At 38.1% G+C, this 20,427-nt stretch overlaps 1 protein-coding gene across 4 annotated transcripts in view; it reads right to left on the minus strand.

The window, feature by feature from the left end:
• phf14 (PHD finger protein 14) overlaps positions 1 to 20,427 on the minus strand; it is a 144,159-nt gene that overhangs the window by 71,227 nt on the left and 52,505 nt on the right. For all 4 annotated transcript variants that reach the window (XM_085263519.1, XM_085263518.1, XM_085263520.1 and 1 more), the window contains exons 12-15: positions 18,743 to 18,849; positions 17,095 to 17,226; positions 15,358 to 15,508; positions 1,868 to 1,930 (exon numbers count right to left, since the gene is read on the minus strand). In XM_085263519.1, coding sequence (XP_085119645.1) covers positions 1,868 to 1,930; positions 15,358 to 15,508; positions 17,095 to 17,226; positions 18,743 to 18,849 — 453 coding nt within the window. The remainder of the gene's footprint in view (positions 1 to 1,867; positions 1,931 to 15,357; positions 15,509 to 17,094; positions 17,227 to 18,742; positions 18,850 to 20,427) is intronic.

Raw genomic sequence — 20,427 nt, forward strand, 5'->3', positions numbered from 1 at the left:
CTCACCCCTAAAATGGTAAAAACATCGTGTCTAACTGTTGTGGTCCTGGGTCTTTGACCCAGTATTTTGAGTTTTGTTGTTGACTTGTGATTTATTTCTTTTGGATCTGAGATGATTTACTGTTCTAGTTCACTATCTTGTCCTTTGAGGATTACACTGTTCCCTGGCATTTCTGAGTTTGTTTGTCCTCTGTGCTCTTATGATTGTGTTATTTCTGTTTCGTGCCCAGTCTGTTCTAGTTTTGTCTCTGTCTCTTGTCCTCAGGGTTTCCTGTGGTAATCAGTCATCTGTTTATCTCCGTTCCCTGTGTCACGTTCAAACATCTTAGCCTGGGTCTCAGCATGTTTATTGGTCATATCCTGTTTTATTTTCATAGTCCCCTGTCTCATGTGCATGATATTCAGTTTTGCTTCTTATCAGTTAGATTCTGTTCAGCTGTGTTCCCAAGTGTGTCCACTTTGTCCTAATCTCCCTAATGTCCTTCCTCACTGATTACAAATGTGAACCAAGCAGTCACATTAATGGATCAGCATACACAGGAACATAATTCCTTTTATCTGTGCATGTGTTATTAAAAATGACATAAACATTAATATCCTGGAGCCTGTAAAATACAAAATTTTTGCATCTTTACTTGTTTAAGGCATACCTAAACCTCAGAAAATTCACAAAAAACTTAATGAATTGTTTTTTCAACATTAGTTCCTATAAAATGCAACTTTACTATAAAGTCTGTACCACGATTAGGAAACATGACAGATCAGATTAAAGCAACATGCCAGTAGTAATGACGTTTTCGTGAAATGAGTCCATCAGCCTATAGGAATATTTGCTCTGAGTTTATTACGTACCTGAGACAACATTCAGAACTTGGAATCATCCATGAGCATCCCAAAACCAAAATAGTTGAATTCATTTTTGCACATAGCACAATGGCAATTGCTATTAAACAGTGATTATCAGAATCAGGGCTGTCTAACGTGTTCATTAAAATCAACTGAACTGTGTATGTACAAAAGTTTCTACAACTCTGTCATGAGCACAACAAATTCTAAAAATAAACACCAACACATCAAGTTGTGCACTGTACAATCTTGTGTATAAGAATACAGATACACCGATCTACCCCTCAGTCTCCTAGTAGACACACATTTGCCTTGTTCACAAGATTTTCATAACACTTGACCTCTGACTTTGAGGTCAAAGTGACTGAGATTTGTCCAAGACTTCTTTTTGGACTTTCTTTGCAGATGCACCTATAGTATCAATCTCAAAATTCTAGTTGACTTCCTTCTTGAGTTATCACAGTCACAAGATTCTCTGACCTCTGACCTCAAACTCATCCAACATTGTCATAGATATACCTGTGATATCTATTTGAAGTTAATGCATTTACAAATTAGGTGTTCACCTGCCCACTGCCTGCCCGGCAGGATGACAACAATACCTCACCAGTGTTTTAAGCTAAGGGGTAAACAGCTTTGGTCTTATTAGCCCAGCTTGACCTTTTCTGTCAGTCTCGCAATCACAAACTTGGCAAAGGAGAGAGAAAAAAAAAGCTTAAAAACATTTGCATTCTTCCTCTTACATTCTTAAAGTATGTATTGAAATCTGTACTGTGAGGAAAGTCAGTTCCTTTAAACAGTAGGATTCTTCTTGAAGAAACAATTAACTATTTTTTAATTTCAATAGAGGAACAATACTGGCAAATATGAGTAAGAAAAGACAAAAAACAAAAAAAAACCCTGGAATGACAGAATGCGACAAAGAAGCAAACATGGGCAGGTAGAAGAGCTTAACTGAATTTCTCAAGAACATGTTGTTTAGAACAATACCTTTTTTTCTGTAGAGAAATAAAGCAACAAACCTCAATTTTATCTTCTCGCTCCTCACAGACTGGAACTCTCTTCCTCTTCTGCCCTCTGGTTCTCTATTTAAAAAGATAAATTAAAAATCCGAGCGGTTGTAAATGGTTGAAATGGTAATGCCATACAAAATACAAAACAATACAATATAATTTTAAGAAGAAATTAAGACATTTTTATTTCTGGGTGGGTCAAAGCCTTGTCTGACACCTTATAGCTTGATTTTTCTCTGCTGAAATCCAGATCAGAGAAGAAATTAATTTTAGTAATCCAGGTGTTGGTTGCTTTATAAAAGGCTTTCAAGCAATGTGGCATTCTTGGTTCATTTCATTTGCCTTAGATTGTGTCCTTGAAGGAACAGGGAGGGGCTGCCAAAGGTAGCTTGAAGAAGAGACATTGTATAACATGAAGACAAGGAACTCAAAGAGTCTTGAAATGAAATCTATGGAAGAGTACTGAAATGACAAACACGTGTCTTCCTACACCCTTGGTGGTTTGTGGACTGATCTGGCTGGGTCCTGGTTCGGTTCTGAGCTTTGGCCCCTGTGGGGACGTGGTCATGGAGGGTGGGGTAATCCTTCCCTACTGCTTCCAGGTGAGCATTGCTGCCCAGGTACAGGTCTTGTTGGTTCCAGGGAGCGTGGGTGGATGTTCTGCTGTGGTCGTTGACCCACTCTCTCAGGAGTGGTGGTCTTGGGTTTCTTGGACCTCTTCTGCGTGGGAGAGTGGTGGGGGTAGGGGGCTCGGGACTCTGCCAAGTCCTGGGCAATTCTTGGTTGCTAGGGTGACGAGCCTCTAGCGGGGTTGGCTGCCTCTCGCCCTTTGGCAATGGGCACCCCATCTGAGGTCTACCTCCTGCTCGGACAGACTCGCAGTTGTCGACAAAATGTGTAGCCTCAGGTCTTCGGTACTCATGGGGCCTGCGGATGGGTTGATCTCCTCGATCTATCTCTATCTGCCTTCGGCTCCTGGGGGCTGTCATTGCGGCTTCCCACCCTTATTATCAAATACACTTCGTGACAAAGTCACATACACAGACACTCAGTTTCGCTCAGACCCACACACACACACACACACACACACACACACACACACACACACACACAAGAAGACTGTTGATTTATGTATCTGTGCATTTTCTAATTTTTGTGTACCAGTTGCTGTAGGTTTTGTTTTTTGTTGCAGCAGTTGACAGTACGGGGTCTGATCATTATCTAGGCAAGGCAAGGCAAGGCAAGTTTATTTGTATAGCACAATTCAACAACAAGGTGATTCAAAGTGCTTTACAGAGAGATTAGAAACAAGAACAAATAAAAAGCATGATTTAAAATTGAATAAAACAAGCAAATAAACTAACTAACTAATTAACAAACAAACAAACAAACAACAGTATATAAAATCAAAACAGATAAAATCAGAACAGTAGATAAAATCAGTAGTTAAATGTAAGTTTTGAAATTTAAGCTTAAAGTGTGGATTTGGTGCTTTATTCAAATGCAGCTGAGAACAGGTGAGTCTTCAATTATAGTTAATTATAATTATAGTCATAGACAAACACAATCTGACACAATAATAGATGAACAGTTGTTTCTATCAGTATCTTCTCTTGTCTTTATCAAACAAACTGGGTATCTATTCACAGTCCACGCTGTATTATAACAGTGACCATAAACACATAACAGTAAGGAGATGCATAAGTATGGATGATATAATGATTAACATCATTTTGTTAAGAGATAAAATTCCTGGCACATGGAAACTTTATGTCATTATTGTTTCTCCTCTTTTAAATTTTACATTGGGTCAGTGTCAAATGTGCCAAAAAGGAGACACATGCTGTTACTTTTTTCAACAAGTCATGGACTGGAACTTTAAATATATAGCATTTTTGAAATATCTTATTTAAGTATATATATTATATTATGACTAAATCATGGCATTTCAAATTATTTTCATTTAATTTAAATGCATTGGTTAGGATTTCAGATATGCTTTTACCTTCGTAAGATATTTGGTCATATCGTAATAATTTTATTAAGTTATGCACTTTGTTATATTTATGTTGTGTTTAATCTTGTTTTTTTAATGTCTGCTACGACGAGAAATTGGTATTAATGTTCAAAGTTTGTTAAAGAAAGATGTTTTGGAAAAAGGATTAATCTGGGTTCATTAATCATTCCATTTGGCTCTCTATGCACGTATTACATTAGAAGCGCTGCAAAAAAACGGAAAAAAATATCAATCTGCCTCTATGTATATATACACACACACACACACACACACACACACACACACATATATATTTCTTCTACATAAAATGAAAAGTATTCTACTTTCACATAGAAACATTTTCATACAGTTTCTTCTTGGGGGCTAATTCAATTAACTTAGAAGGAAAAAACTTCATTCAGAGGGGGTGTTACTAAAAAAAAAATGATAAGGTTTAGACTGTGAGCCAGCCAAGTAGATGAATTAAATGCTTTTATTTCGCAACTTCATTCACAGCACTGTTGGTAAACCCTTAAGCTACATTGGAAGCAATGACCAGAAACCAAAGATGGTGACTAGAAAGCAAAAAAAGCGAATGATATTCCATGACTTCAAGCGACTACGGATGAAATACCCGTGGATGCCACAAAGTGGACAAGCATAGAAATAAACCTTTCTGGTGTCCATTCTTCTCACAGAAAAAAGGATACCATAAGTTGAATACGAGTGTGAGAAAACAGAAAACACCTTATTTCAAGCAAATGTCTGAGCTGCTGGAGAGAGTTTAAAAGGGGAAGAAAAATTGACAACATATTTAAACAGATTGTGAAAACAATCCCATCTGTCGCCTTTGGCTCAGCACAACTTGCCAGATGGAGCACTTATCATTAAGAATGTTAACTGCAAGATTGCTGCCAATTGGCTCCTTCATAGTTCCTTTTCTCCTGTGAGTGAAGCACCAAATAAAAGGCTTGACATTATTTAATAATTTTTGTATTAAAGTAGTGCCAGTTAAAGTAATCTATAAACCCAGGGAGAACAGAGTGTAGCTGGATCAGCTGAAAAAGGTTCAGCCACATAGCATAGCTACTCTCAGGCTCTGCTCAGGTGAGGAAATTAAAAATGTGGGCAGTTCATACGTCCCAGGCAAAATCAATCTTTAATTAAGTACATCAGTGCATCTTTAAGAAGCATGAATTATTGCACAGGATTAGAAAAATTAACAGAGCATGAGAAGACACGCTAATTTCAATTTGCCACCTTTTTTCATTTGTCCACTTTATTCCGTAACTCAGGTAAAATTTAGGTGAAGGCGTCATTACAAAGGCTTCAGTGTTCTATTTCTAACTTAAAGAACAACTGACTGTTCTTTAAGTTATACTTTGTAATTATAAATATACACTGATTGGTTTGTAATTAGGCCTTCCAACAAATTAATATTTTCTCACAAAACTAAAGTTTTGTGAGAAAATATTAATTTGTGTCTGCACCTTCGACGCATGATATGAAGGATCATTTATCACCAAGGAAGGGGTCCCCTTCACCAAATAAGCAAAAATGTAAAGGAAAGAGGCAGCATGACTGTTATTTTGTATTAACCGGTGTCACAGATTAACTAGTGTTGATCAAACAGATTGGTTGTAGAATTGCTTCTCAGGAGCCACTACCAACAAAGCAGGAATGTGGTGAATACTTTGTCTTTACAAATGTGTGATGAACCGAAGATTTGAACCAAAATTTTGATTCATCAGTCCATAAAACCTCCTTCCAGTCTTCCATTGGCAGTGTTTCATGGCCCAGGCAAGCCTATTTGTCTTATTATGATGTCTTAGCAATGGCTTTCTTGCTGCAACTCGTCCTGTCAAACCTGCAGCTGGAATTCTTCTCTTCGCAGTTGAAACCGAGTCTTGCTTACTACGACCACTATTAAGCTGTGCTTGAAGCTGTTGTCCTGTGAGCAGCTTATCACGCAAGCTGTTAACTCTCAGAAACTTGTCCTCTGATTTAGTTGTGGCTTTGGGTCTGTCAGACCTTTTCCTGTTAGTTTGTTTCTGAGAGACTTTTGATGAAGAAAACTGTACTTACAGGCACCTTGATGTTCTTTGCAATTTCTCTGTAGGAAACACCTACATGTTATGATGGTCTGTCTCTCTTTCATTGTTAATTGCCTTTTTCTCACCATTTTTGTAGCAACACACTACTCCTCTGCAGTACAATACTGTAGTTTTCAAGGCTTGATCAACCTCTATTGCTGAGGAACAGCTTTAAATTGTTAATCTATGTTGTGTTCCCTGAAAAAGGCCTTTTTGTATAATTCTGTTATTTTTCACTTTTGGTTAACCTTACCTTTAAAACCAACAAACAAACAAACATTTGTACCTTTGTACCATTTCAAACTATTCACTGGACTTGAACGACATGAACTGTAATAAATAACTGGAAAAATTGGGGTGTTCTAAAACTTTTGACTGGTAGTTTATATTTGTCAAAGTTACATGCTTCAAAACATTAAACCAATTTCAGCATTAGACAAAAATAATCTGCGTAAATACAAAATCCAGGTTTTCAATAATGATTTCATTTATTAAGAGAAAAAGCTAGCCAAACCTTCGTGGTCCTATATGAAAAATCAACTGCCCCCTAAACCTAAGAGATGGTTGTACCACGCCTGGCAGCAAGGGTCAAGCACTTGTGATAAACGGCAATGAGTCTTTCACATTGATGTGGAGGAACTTTGGCCCACAATTTTTGGCAGAATTGTTTTCATTCAGGCACATTCAAGGGTTTTGTCCCACCAGTCTGCAGAATATTTCCCCAAAAGTCTTGTGTATCATCAAAATGTGTTTTGCCCTGTGTTCATTTTGGCCAGCTATGGAACTCTCCCTCGGATATTTTTTCCCAGTGTGCGTCTCATTGCTGAATCAAGAACACTAACCTTAACTGAGACAAGTGAGGCCTGGAGATATTGTTCTGGATTCTGATACCTTATCCAGGAGGTCACGACCCAATGTGTTATTAGAATCATTTGATAGAAAGTTTGAAAGTTCGCCACAGTTTTCTCCATTTTTGTGGGTAAGGGCTCTTACCTTGGTTTCCCTGGAGTCCCAAAGCCTTAGAAAGGACTTTGTAACCATTTCCAAAATCGCAAATGTCAATGATTTTGTTTCTCATCAGTTCTTGCGCTTGTTTAATTTTATCAGACAGGTTACACTTGAATTACTTCTCAGTTCAAGAGTTTTGACAGCAATCAGGGTAGGGTGCGGATAGTGAAACTGATATTCACTGTGATTAATCATAGTTAATTCATTTTAATGAAGTCCCTCATTGGTAAAATACCCCATGTTACAACCCTGTTGACAACAGCCAGCTTCATAGAGGCCACAAAGGTGACATTTAGGTCTTTAGGTCGTGGCAAAATTCACTTTTTTTCTCCTTTCATTGTTTATTTTGTTTTTGTTTGGAAAGGAGATTGTGTCAAAGTCACATGCACTCTACTGGAAGCTGGGCACAGTTGGAATCCTGCAATCTAAAGTGCCTTTATAAAGTGCCTTAAGTGCCTTTATTTATAGGTACAGCTATTTTTTCTGTCACTTTCAGTTTTTTCTATGTTTCAATGATGAAAGCTTCTGCTTTAAAAAAAAACCCAAAACGGTTGCTTGTTATTACATAATAGTTCATAAGCAGTACTGGATTGAGTTTTAGGATCTTCTAAACTAAAATAAACAGGATGAAATAATTTGGAATTTATTTGGGGTAAGTCCTATATTATTCCCATGTATAGGCAGATTGTGGTTGTGAATTGCTCCTGCATGAAACTCAGTGTGAGAACTTCACATGGTCTTCAGTGATCAAACATACGTAGCTATGCAGCATTTAAAAAAAAAAAAAAAAAAAAAAGGGGTCTCATTGGCTGACTTTAAAAGATTTTCCTCCAGTACACATTACTAACTACAAGCTGCAAGACTCGTAGTTACAAGCTGCAAGACTCGTAGTTACAAGCTGCAAGACTCGTAGTTACAAGCTGCAAGACTCGTAGTTACAAGCTGCAAGACTCGTAGTTACGTGTCATTTAGCGGTGTTAAGCCTATTGCCAAAGGAAAATGTCTGTGTATACAAACACAGACACACACACACTTGAGCGATTAAGGCCAGCAGGAAGTCAATTTCCCAGTCCTGATAAATTGAGACATGGCTTTAGAGAAGTGCCAGTGCTCTCTGCCTTCATAAAAGCATTAAAAATGCAAAGCAGGGGACTTTCAGCAGCTGCCATTGCTCACCTTGAATTTGAAGATAAATACTGCACTGAAATGCCTAAGTGGCTGGGGCTGCAAGGAAAATCAGAAAGCAGCTTAATCCTGAAGATCTCCAGCAGTGTTCTCGGCACATGTCTGGGGCCAAACTGGCACTGTGTTCTAACTAGGGATGGACCGATCCGATATTACGTATCGGTCCGATACTGACCTAAATTAATGGATCGGATATCGGAGAGAAATAAAAAATGTAATCCGATCCATTAAATATCAAAAAAAGCACCTCACAAAACTTGCGACATGGCGTAACTCTGCTCATAACCGTAGCACGTCGGAGCAGTATGCATCAAGTGATAGAGCGTCTGTGGCGTGCGAGACCTGTCAGCGGTCTGGTTGAGTATTTGTAGCCTCGCTACCAAACAGCATTTCATCTCCGAGAAAGTTATCCAAGAGAGAAGTAAAGCAAGTGTGTAAGTTCATCTCTGAATGTTTGTAAAGCATTCCCGCGTTAAGCTTAACAACCAATATATGGCGCGACTGCTTCTTCTCTCTCCCTCCCTCTCCTGTTGCTACTTCAATCGTGAAACTGATTAATGATCAGCTGATCGGCTTTTCTGTCGCGAGTCCGTCTCTCTTGTTTGTTTATCGCCCACTTCGTCCCAGAAAGAGGAAACCAGCGGCTGAACAACAGCAGCACGTTTAAGCTTGATAATCTGTTGTTAGTAGAGCTGGGTGATATAAGATTTTTTCATATCACGATATGTTTTTTTCATTTCAGGTGATAACGATATATACCATGATATAAGCTAAATAACTATATTTGTAAGATTTAAATGTGCCGTTGCTCACAAGTAAAATGTAAAATAATCAGCAGCTTGTTTTGATTTAAATATTCATTTCCCATAATAAGTTCAACAGGGTAGATGTACTTAAGGAACATGAGACTTTTTCAGATAAATAAAGGCAAATATTGCAAACTACACAAAAGGCAGCCGCTAAAGCGTTTAAGTTTCAAAACAGAACAAACAAAACAGACTAAATTGTCAATTCCACTTAGAAACAAAATATTAATTCTAAAAATAAATCTTAGTTTGTTTTACAGAAGAACAGACAAAATTGACTAACTTTTGTCAATATCAAATAAACTGAGAACTAAAAGGAAATTCTCAATCTCTCCTTGTTGTATAGCTGAGCTTTTCAAACAGTTTTAACAGTTACTTTATTCTGACAAAAGCCGAATGATGAATTAGCGCTTCCAGTCAGAGATTAAGCTGCACCGCTTTACTGTATTTCCAGACTTGCTTTCGGCACAATTTACAGTGCGCGCTACTCTGTTTTTTTGTCAGACTTGAAATAGCCGAAATACCTTCACACTACGAAACTTCTATGGCTCTTCCGTTCGACAATCTCTCCGGCATTGGAACCATCATCTGTTTTCTCTTCGGTAACGCTCTCGGTTGATTTTTCTAGTCGGCACACTCATTTCCTCCATTCCCCGGGTGGAATGGCGGTTGACTGCTTCCCAAACAAATACAGCATGGCACTTGTGCTGTACGTAACAAGTCACGTGACGTGACGCTGCGGCTGTGATTGGTTCGGCTCTGCGCTACTTAATTTGGATTGGCTGTTCTTTTTTTTTCTTTTCTTTTTTTTAAGAGGACAAGAGCAGTGAGGTCTATCGCAATAGTTTAATTTTTCTATCGAGAAAAAGTTATTTCGCAATACATATCGTTATCGTTCTATCGCCCAGCTCTAGTTGTTAGAATTTATTTAATATTACTTTCTACACCAGGATCTTTTTCTACGTAGCTGACGGCTGGTAACTGTCTAGCAAAGTTTAGCCAGGGGGGCCGATAAGGATTGAACAGTGAAAAGGGGGCACAAAGACATACTTTTCTTTCATATTCTCAGTTAAAATGTCGAGCTTTTAATAAATAATTATCTGAATTTTACACCCAAAGTTTTAATCTGATGTAAGATGTATAGAAGTCCATTACTGTATATAGTAACTATTAAGTCTAATATACCCTAGTAAGCTATAGTACTATTTCCATCTGTGCAGTCTGCAATTCTGTTGAAGAAAGATGTTGAATCTATTTATTATTTCTTGAAAAATAATTGATTTCTGTGCATTTTTTTCCCACACTGCATCAAATTAAAGTTGATTAAGCATCATGAGGTGGAGGGTGGTTCCCTATTTTTTTTTTTTTTTTTTGCTGGCAGTTTGCAACCCTATTAGTTAGGTTGCTTACTCTTTAAAATACAGTGGGGCAAAAAAGTATTTAGTCAGCCACCGATTGTGCAAGTTCCCCCACCTAAAATGATGACAGAGGTCAGTAATTTGCACCAGAGGTACACTTCAACTGTGAGAGACAGAATGTGAAAAAAAAATCCATGAATCCACATGGTAGGATTTGTAAAGAATTTATTCGTAAATCAGGGTGGAAAATAAGTATTTGGTCAATAACAAAAATACAACTCAATACTTTGTAACATAACCTTTGTTGGCAATAACAGAGGTCAAACGTTTACTATAGGTCTTTACCAGGTTTGCACACACAGTAGCTGGTATTTTGGCCCATTCCTCCATGCAGATCTTCTCGAGAGCAGTGATGTTTTGGGGCTGTCGCCGAGCAACACGGACTTTCAACTCCCGCCACAGATTTTCTATGGGGTTGAGGTCTGGAGACTGGCTAGGCCACTCCAGGACTTTCAAATGCTTCTTACGGAGCCACTCCTTTGTTGCCCGGGCGGTGTGTTTTGGATCATTGTCATGTTGGAAGACCCAGCCTCGTTTCATCTTCAAAGTTCTCACTGATGGAAGGAGGTTTTGGCTCAAAATCTCACGATACATGGCCCCATTCATTCTGTCCTTAACACGGATCAGTCGTCCTGTCCCCTTGGCAGAAAAACAGCCCCATAGCATGATGTTTCCACCCCCATGCTTCACAGTAGGTATGGTGTTCTTGGGATGCAACTCAGTATTCTTCTTCCTCCAAACACGACGAGTTGAGTTTATACCAAAAAGTTCTACTTTGGTTTCATCTGACCACATGACATTCTCCCAATCCTCTGCTGTATCATCCATGTGCTCTCTGGCAAACTTCAGACGGGCCTGGACATGCACTGGCTTCAGCAGCGGAACACGTCTGGCACTGCGGGATTTGATTCCCTGCCGTTGTAGTGTGTTACTGATGGTGACCTTTGTTACTTTGGTCCCAAGCTCTCTGCAGGTCATTCACCAGGTCCCCCCGTGTGGTTCTGGGATCTTTGCTCACCGTTCTCATGATCATTTTGACCCCACGGGATGAGATCTTGCGTGGAGCCCCAGATCGAGGGAGATTATCAGTGGTCTTGTATGTCTTCCATTTTCTGATGATTGCTCCCACAGTTGATTTTTTCACACCAAGCTGCTTGCCTATTGTAGATTCACTCTTCCCAGTCTGGTGCAGGTCTACAATACTTTTCCTGGTTGTCCTTCGAAAGCTCTTTGGTCTTGGCCATGGCGGAGTTTGGAGTCTGACTGTTTGAGGCTGTGGACAGGTGTCTTTTATACAGATGATGAGTTCAAACAGGTACCATTCATACAGGTAACAAGTGGGGGACAGAAAAGCTTCTTACAGAAGACGTTACAGGTCTGTGAGAGCCAGAGATTTTCCTTGTTTGAGGTGACCAAATACTTATTTTCCACCCTGATTTACGAATAAATTCTTTACAAATCCTACCATGTGAATTCATGGATTTTTTTTTCACATTCTGTCTCTCACAGTTGAAGTGTACCTCTGGTGCAAATTACTGACCTCTGTCATCATTTTAAGTGGGGGAACTTGCACAATCGGTGGCTGACTAAATACTTTTTTGCCCCACTGTACCAGAATAGGGAGGATGGAGCAGGTTTAAGTTTATTAGATTGATCAGTTTTGCTGAACTATGAAATATTTTGGGTGCAGTGTATGTTTTGCATAAAGGTATAACAGAATAGCTTTAGTGTTTTGTTTCTTTTTGTTGTTGTTGTTTTTAAACTTGAGTATGAACTTATACAAAATGCAGCAAGATATTAAAAAAAAACATTTTTATTGATTAAAAAACACTATATCGGATTCATATCGGTATCGGCCGATATCCAAATTTATGATATCGGTATCGGACATAAAAAAAGTCATATCGTGCCATTTCTAGTTCTAACATACTCCCATTTCATAGATAGACTTCAGGCTCTTCTCACCACTCTGTGTTACTGACTCAGCTGGAAGAACCCAATGAAAAATTTTCTTGAATTCCAAGTGAGAACCTCTAGATCACATATTGACTAGAGAAAAAACAATTACTAACAATTCGAGAAGCGGTGAAGGAAGCCATGACATCAGGGATGTCGCTCTTTTGAACTGAACTAACAGCAGAGTTAAACTGGAAAAATACAAGAAACTGTGCATCATCGGAACAACTGAGAAATGCACTGGAGAAATAGATGAGGACATGAACGAAGCGTCTTACGTTGAAGGATGCTACTGATGTAATATTATTAGAATTGATGGTATTCCAGAGGGTGCAGAAGGCACCTCCACTGTCGCTTTTATAAAAAAAATCTGATGAAGTTGGAACTGGCTTGAAAACACTAAGCTGAACCAAGAGTGTGACCTGGGAATAGAGTGAGCACACTGGGCCCTTGTGCCAAAGGTGATACACGCGAATCTTATTAGGCTAAATCTCAGGGGTCAAAACTTTGCATTTGCATCTTTTCCATTCGCTAATTTGACTATGACCCCTAACTTTTATTTGGATTCCCATACTGTCACTCTGATTTTGTTTGAACATTATAGTAGAATGACATTTTAGGAATAGCCATATTCTTCTCTTCTTGTTTTAACCATAAATACTGATGCTTCTGAATCTGCCTCCAAGCTTTGCTTTTTATTTTTTTCTCTTTTCTCACTTAAAACTGGGAACCTCATTTGTTGGCTGCAAGGTTTTGGATTATGCTATTTGTGTTCATTTTGAGGTCTGTGATAATAAATGCAGTTTCTTTTTTTTTTTTTTAAAGATAGCTATCAAAAAACTTTAAAAAAAAAAAAGAGAGAGTTTTCACACACTTTCACATCTTCTAGAAGCAGGAAGAAGAGAGGAGTGAACCATATAAGGCTTATATGATTTAGTCATGAAAGTGGCCACTTTCATATATTGTTTTAGTAAGTTTTCAAAACATACTAGTTTCATTTATATACTTTTTCTAGGGATCATATCTTTTTTTCACTCTTGTATGCTTTTCATACAAGTTTCACACAAGACAGATACAAACTTTATAAGATTTATATATATCTTTTCCATATGGCAGTCAAAAAACGAGGGGCTACCTCTGTAGCATGGAAATGGTTTGGTTATGAAAAGTCTGACACAGACCAGATAAAACTGTACTATGCAATTATGCTGCAAACCGGTCCCCACCTCAGACTCAAACACAGCAAATCTCTTCTACCACCGATACAAAAATCATGTGAAAGAGTATGAAGAGAGTTTACTGATGAGAAGAAAAAAAGAGCTGCCAGGTGCTCCAAATAAACCTTAGACTCAAACGTTAGAACAGGCTTTTCCCCGCAGCACGCCGTGTAATAAATACTCACAAAGAAAATGGCGGCCCGAGATTCACAGAATTTACAGAAAATGCACTATTTTGTGATATAAATGCTTCAATGGCTATCAGTTTGTCAGTTTGACTCTAAAGTGCTGTACTGTATGTTTGTAAGTTTTCTCCCCAACAAACACAACAATGTCGACAAAACGTCGAGTGGGTGCCTTTGGCTTGATTCTATAGTACTGCATTTATTTTTCTACAAGGTTTGAACTTAGAGAGTGTTTAAACAAGAGAGAAAAGTGTGAAAATGTTCCTGCCTGTCTGAGAAAAGTGTATAAAGTGTGTAGTGAGGGGTTTTACAGCCTTAAAACATCTATAATAATTGTAAAAAATAAAGTCGGCTACTTTGCGGATCACTTATCGCAGGTTATTGTTAGAACATAACTACCGCGATAACGAGGGACCGCTGTAGTTATATATAGTTAGCTAGTGAAGCAGACTGCAAAACCTTGATGATCACACAATTTTTTTAATTATCTTTTTTTTTTTTTTGCAGACAGGGAATACTGTATATGATTTCGTTGATTTTATCCCAAAATCTCGTTTCTTCCTTTTCTGTGCATGTTACCTGTTGTTTGACTGTTTAATTTGGAAAATAGAAGTAAAAGGGAAAAAAACAACAACAAAAAAAACTATCACCATGTGGGCAAAAATAAGTTTGCCTTAGAGGCCTGGATACAAAGCGCGCACACACACACACACACACACACACACACACACACACACATATATATACATACATATACATATATAAATAAATATGTACACTGATAATAACTGTGCCAAATGTGGTCATATCTAATCTGATATTTCTATTTGATTAGAAGTGTACAGACTAGTGTCCAGCTTTAATCACAAGGGGCTTAACTTTTTACTTTAGCATCAACACCATCTGGAACCAGAAAGATGAAACCTTAAAAAAAAAAAAAGTAGACCAAGTGACGGGTTGCAGAAAGTCAATAAATATGCCATCTTTTAGCTTAAAAAAAAACAATAAATGAACTGAGCAACATAGTCAAAAGTGTTTAACATTCTGTTTCTTTGGATTACTCACTGTACTTCTGAGCCGACATGCTGGTTTTTAAATTCCTATTTATAACCACAAAACCTATACACATAAACAATGTTATCTTTGCTAGAGATCAGAATTACTGAGACTGAGGATTTTAATGAGTAACAGCACAGACCTACTGCTTTTAAAACATGTCTCTATGGAGCCCATCTGTTTAGTCTGTTCAAACTGGGTTTGTACCTTCCTACTCTTGTTTCTCATCAAACACAGTGAATCAAAAAGGAACAACTTTTTGATTCAAGTTCATTTTCTTCTCTTTTATTATTTTGAGTTCCACCAGGTGAACGCCTGTGTGTTTTTTGTATGCAGTAACACTGTTTATATTGCATGCGTGAGATCACCGTGTGCAACGTACTGATAACCTTAGAAGAAGAGGGAACTAATGGGAACGCAAGTTAATTATTTGTAATCAATATGAATGTGTCAGTTAGCCAGTGACAACATGAGATACACTGTAATTAGAGTGGAGGAACAATAGAGCATGCAAACCTTTTGCACATTTTAGCTAATATGAGCTGGTTCCAGTGTGTCAGTACACACAGTGCCTCTTACTTGATGTTTCTTGGGCTCTGGTGACATCTCCTGTGGGATGAATTTGATCGGTCCTTTGATCTGCCTCCTGGACCTCTTGGTGCCATCTGGTAACGTCTCCATGGCAATATCAGCTTCATCGCTGCTGGCTTGGTCACACTCAGAGCATTGCCTAAGGAAATTGAAAACGACTTGACTCATTTAATTGAATTAATTTTTTTCTTTTTTAATCATACACCTAAATCTTCAGTCTTTAATGTAACGATTAGTTGATTGTGTTTACAAACAGACAATGCGGTGCACATCGCAAATTAGCTCACATAGACACATTAGTTGTGCCGCTTCTTAATGATGGTATCTTAGCTAACAAGCCCAACTACCAGATTCAACTTGTAATTGGCTAAAAATCACTTAGTCTGGTGAGAGGGACGTTGCTAGCTGTCAGTTTTTTCAAGCAATGCTCAAATTTCCACATTCCGACCCTTCAGGAGCTGTCCACTCAGCACAGCAACTGTTAATATAGAGCGTTATTAAATTTATTGCTAATGCAATTATATGGCACATTGACTTCTGAGGAAATTTTAGATGGCACTCGTCATCAAAAAGGTTGCCTACCCCTGGTCTAGCATAAACACAATATACAGTTCCCTGTTAGTGTAGGAAATGGAAATCAGCCGAGACAGCTCTGAAACATCTGCTTACATCTTGTTGAATTCATTTGCGTAAATCAAAAAAGAGCAGCAGGTCATCTGCCTGTACAGTAAGAATCTGCCCCGCTCACATTAAAAATTATTGCGAGTGGTGCTTCTTTTCTCCAAGCTGAGCCATTACAACCGATGTTAGAGTTTCCCACCTGCTGAATGTCATTTTAACCCCTGACTGTTCAGATGTGGAGACAAACTAACACTCTACAACGTAGGCAACAGAAAATAGCTATTTTTTAAAATTATTTTACTCATTGTTTTCTACATAATAGAATGAAGCTGAGTACATTATGAGTACATTAAAATTAGAATGTGGATTTGAATAACATTTGTATTCTAATGTACTAGTATTAATTCAAAAATTAAATACGAAAATATGAATACTGCAGAAGATTTAATTACTTTTGCATAAAAACAGAATAGGTAGAATTGTCATTCAAAGAGCTACTTTTTACTTTTTTACTTTCAGACCATTTACTTTTTCACTTTTAACGGAGTAAAAAAAGTTTAGTATTTTTTAACACAGATTTTTGTACTTTTGCTTAAGTAAAGAGTCTCAGTAAATTTGCCGCTTCTGGTTATTATAAATCTCCAGCTCTCTTCCACAGCTTGTCTTTGTCCTGTCGTCTTCCCCTCACCTCCAACCAGTCGCTGCAGATGGCCGCCCCTCCCTGAGCCTGGTTCTGCTGGAGGTTTCTCCCTGTTAAAAGGGAGTTTTTACCTTCCCACTGTGGCCAAACTGCTTGTTCATAGGGGGTCATATGATTGTGGTTCTCTCTGCTTTCTCTGAATTATTGTAGGATCTTTACTCTTCTTTTTAATATAAAGCCGCTTGAGGCAGCTGTTGTTGTGTGCTATATAAATAAAATTGAATGAACTGAATTGCACTTAAGGAAATGAGAAATGGGGTTAATGTGTGACTTTCACTAATGACTGTTTTGTGCCAGTTTTATCTCATATGACTCACAACAACGGATGCTGTCAGCTGCTCAAATTAGATCACTTTTCATGGTGTTTAGGGGAGAGCCTCAGGGTCCACTTAAACCCAACTTACCAATAGCTGTTCTTGGTCTTCTTGGGCATTCGTGTTAGTGGTGGCTCCAGGCAGCCCAGGTGGTAGTAGAGCTTGCATGTGTCACACAGTACAAGCAGATGTTGGTCCTGGTTTTTTTTACAAATTCCGCAGCTGCAGAAATACATCAGGTTTCAGTGAGTATGAGAAATAATGAGCATGAGAAAAGGTTGTTGCTTTTTGTTTTATTTTTGTTTTATAACAAAATTTCTCTAACTGTATAATGAATTCCAACAGGAAAGAGGGAAAGAGCCTCCGTGTTTTACAGATGATACTCACTGATGTATCGCGCTTTTGATCTCCTCTGTACATATTGAAAACAATTTGATTCATCACTCCTTAACACCAGTTGCCACGGATTTTCAGTCCAGTTATGCTATTTAAGTATAACCTCATTTCCCCATTTCCCTTCCTTAAGAAGGGCTTCTTGACAGACACCCATCAAGTGAGACCTTTTCTTATTAGGCTTCAGTAAACAGCTGATGGATCAGCTGAAGGGCCAGATGCTTCTGTCGGGTCCTATGTCAGGTTTTTGTTTCCCATTTCTTAAAAGACTTTCACAGACGTTGTTTATCAGCTACAGGTAGCTTTTAGACCCATCACTTCCACATGCACTACTCCAATTTCCTCAAATATTGCATGAGCACACTTCATCCACACTGAGATATCCCATGTTGTCAGCTCAAGCTCTTTGGGAATCACTGTGAAGTTTTATATTATAGAAGTCTGTCAGACTGTTATCTTTGGTATTTTATAGAAATGTGATTTTGGGTTTAAAACAGAATGATGTCCGTCTTCACTTGCATTAACATGTCTTCAGACCTGAAACTGGGTTTTTCAAGGAACAGCTACTAAATGAACAACTTACACTTGGAAGCGGCTTAAGATGTTTTTCTTGCATAATCAGTCAGTGGATAATCAAGGAACAGATCTCATCTGACCATGAAATTGCTTGTCAGACAACTGTTGCGTTTTTAGCCTCTAAAAAAATATGGACTGAGAATAAATAAAAATGGCAGCCGCCAGTTTTACCCCTCAGTCTCCTAGCAGTTGTACCTATGGTACAAGTTTGAAAATTCTAGGTAACTTCCTTCTGGAGTTATCACAATCACAATATTTTCAGAAAACCTGACCTCTCATCTTAATCATAAAGTCGAGGTCGCTGAAATCCAAACTCACACAAAATCTTTAGTAGTAGATATTAATTTTAAAATTATAGATTGAATGCGATAACTCAAGAATGAGGCAAACTTGGGTGTCCACACTGCCCGCCTGCTCACCTACTTGGCAGGGTGACAACAATACCTCATTAGCCTTTTATGGCTAAGGAGTGAAAATGGCTCCAATTCCAAACCAATTAATGCAATGCTTTTCTTAACTCCTTGAATTAAAGCTTTAAGACTGAACAAAAAAAATAAAAATAAAAAATGACTGCGGTGCCCATAGGCAGAATGACAAGAACAAGTATCAAATACTTATTTGAGCTAAATGTATCAGATTCAGATAAATTCTCCTATTTCAAAGCACTGAAGATGACGGATAAAAAACAATCCTCGTCCTAACATTTTACCCATTTCATTAACCTTTGCCTTTCTCGCTCCATCATGACTCAAAGCTATTGTGTGTTTACCTGTAGAGGATCGCTGGCAGACTAGATGCCTTCCCTTGGGTGCCTCCTTCCTTCTTGCTGGGCTTCCTTTCTTTTGGGGCCTTCAAGATTGGTGGAGTATTTAATTTCTACCAAAAAATAGAAAAAAGAAACACACACACAAAAAGTTTGATGAATATTTAATATACATGAAAAGTAACTTATACTTCACTGCGAAGTAGATTTTATAAAAACTAAGACAAATAAGATTTTCTTTGAAAAAGGAATACACAGCTCATCATAGTATTCAAGTCAGTTAAATTTCTGAAATATTGATGTAGTCAGTTAAGTAGCAGGGGGTTCCCAGATGCTTTGAAAATGAACAACATTTGCACTAGAATGGCAAGAATGAGACAACCACCAAAACAGAAATGGTTTTTCATATTCCCCCCCCCCAGTTTTTCAACTCCAGGAGTTGGGCTACTTGTAGCCCAACAAGTATCTGTTTGCAGTGGGTCCTGCAAGCAGATACTTCAGAGGTTTCCCTTAGGCAGTATTATTAGAAGGGAGAGCTTACATTTACATTGTAATACAGATGATATCCTGGTATCTCCACAAAGCCATATGATAGACCTCACTCAGTTAAATCCAAGAAATATCTTGAAGACATAAAGACTTGGATAACCTCTAATTTCTCTCCTTCTAATTGCAGATAAAACTGAGGTTATTGTACCCTACCCTTATTGTACTAGTTAGAAAAATTGTGCCCAGACTTCTAGCAACACTTTGAGAACCAGGACATGTCCTTCAGTGCATAGGATAGCATACATTTTCACTGCTAGGCAGATGATACATAGCTTCATTGATCACCAAAGGATGTGGCAGAAATCTAAATGCATAAAGACAGATGACCTCTAATTTTCTGTTTCTAAATTCAGAAAATAAAAATATTGTGTCTAACCAGATGCTTATTCTGGATAGCAATACCTTTGCTTCTATTTACACTGTGAGCGATTTTGAGCAGGATGTGCCCTTCATTGTGCATACTGAACAAATATGTAGAACTGCTTTCGTCCATTTACTTTCTTCCAGTATCTCTAAAATTAGAAATATCCTGTCTCAGAGTGAGTGCTGAAAAACTAGTTCATGCATTTATTACTTCTAGGCTCGACTACTGTAATTCATTATTATCAGGATGTCCTAAAAAGCCTTCAGTTAATCCAAAATGCTGCAGCAAGAGTACTGTCAGGGACTAGAAAGAGAGCACAGTTTGCCCATACTGGCTTCTCTTCATTTGCTCGGTGCTAAATACTAAATAATATTGAATTTAAAACCTTTGTCATCACATACAAGGTCTGGCTGCTGGAGGCTTCCCATGATGCACTGTTTCTTCTTCAATCATCTTTTTTCACTCTCCATGTGTTTATAATCCACTCTGCATTTAATCAGTTATTCTTAATCACAATTGATCTTGTGTCCCATGTCCCTCCATACCACCATTCTTTACCATGGTGATGGTGTCCAAGTGAGATTTGCGGAGATATGGGCACCCAGAAACCTGAAGGTGAAGACAGAACTGCTCTAGGCATCCGCCCACAACAGAATGACGAGCTCCCAATAGGTTTTTTTTTTTGTTTGGTTTAAATGACCCCTGATGGTACTATTTTTGTCAATATTGAAGATTGTTTTTGAAAATCGAAACAAAGGTTATCACAAGAAGTATGAGA

Source organism: Mchenga conophoros, linkage group LG22 (genome assembly GCF_057382185.1).
Source record: "Mchenga conophoros isolate Kocher_MC1m ecotype Shallow Benthic linkage group LG22, M_conophoros_male_GT1.1, whole genome shotgun sequence".
Lineage (NCBI taxonomy): Eukaryota > Metazoa > Chordata > Actinopteri > Cichliformes > Cichlidae > Mchenga > Mchenga conophoros.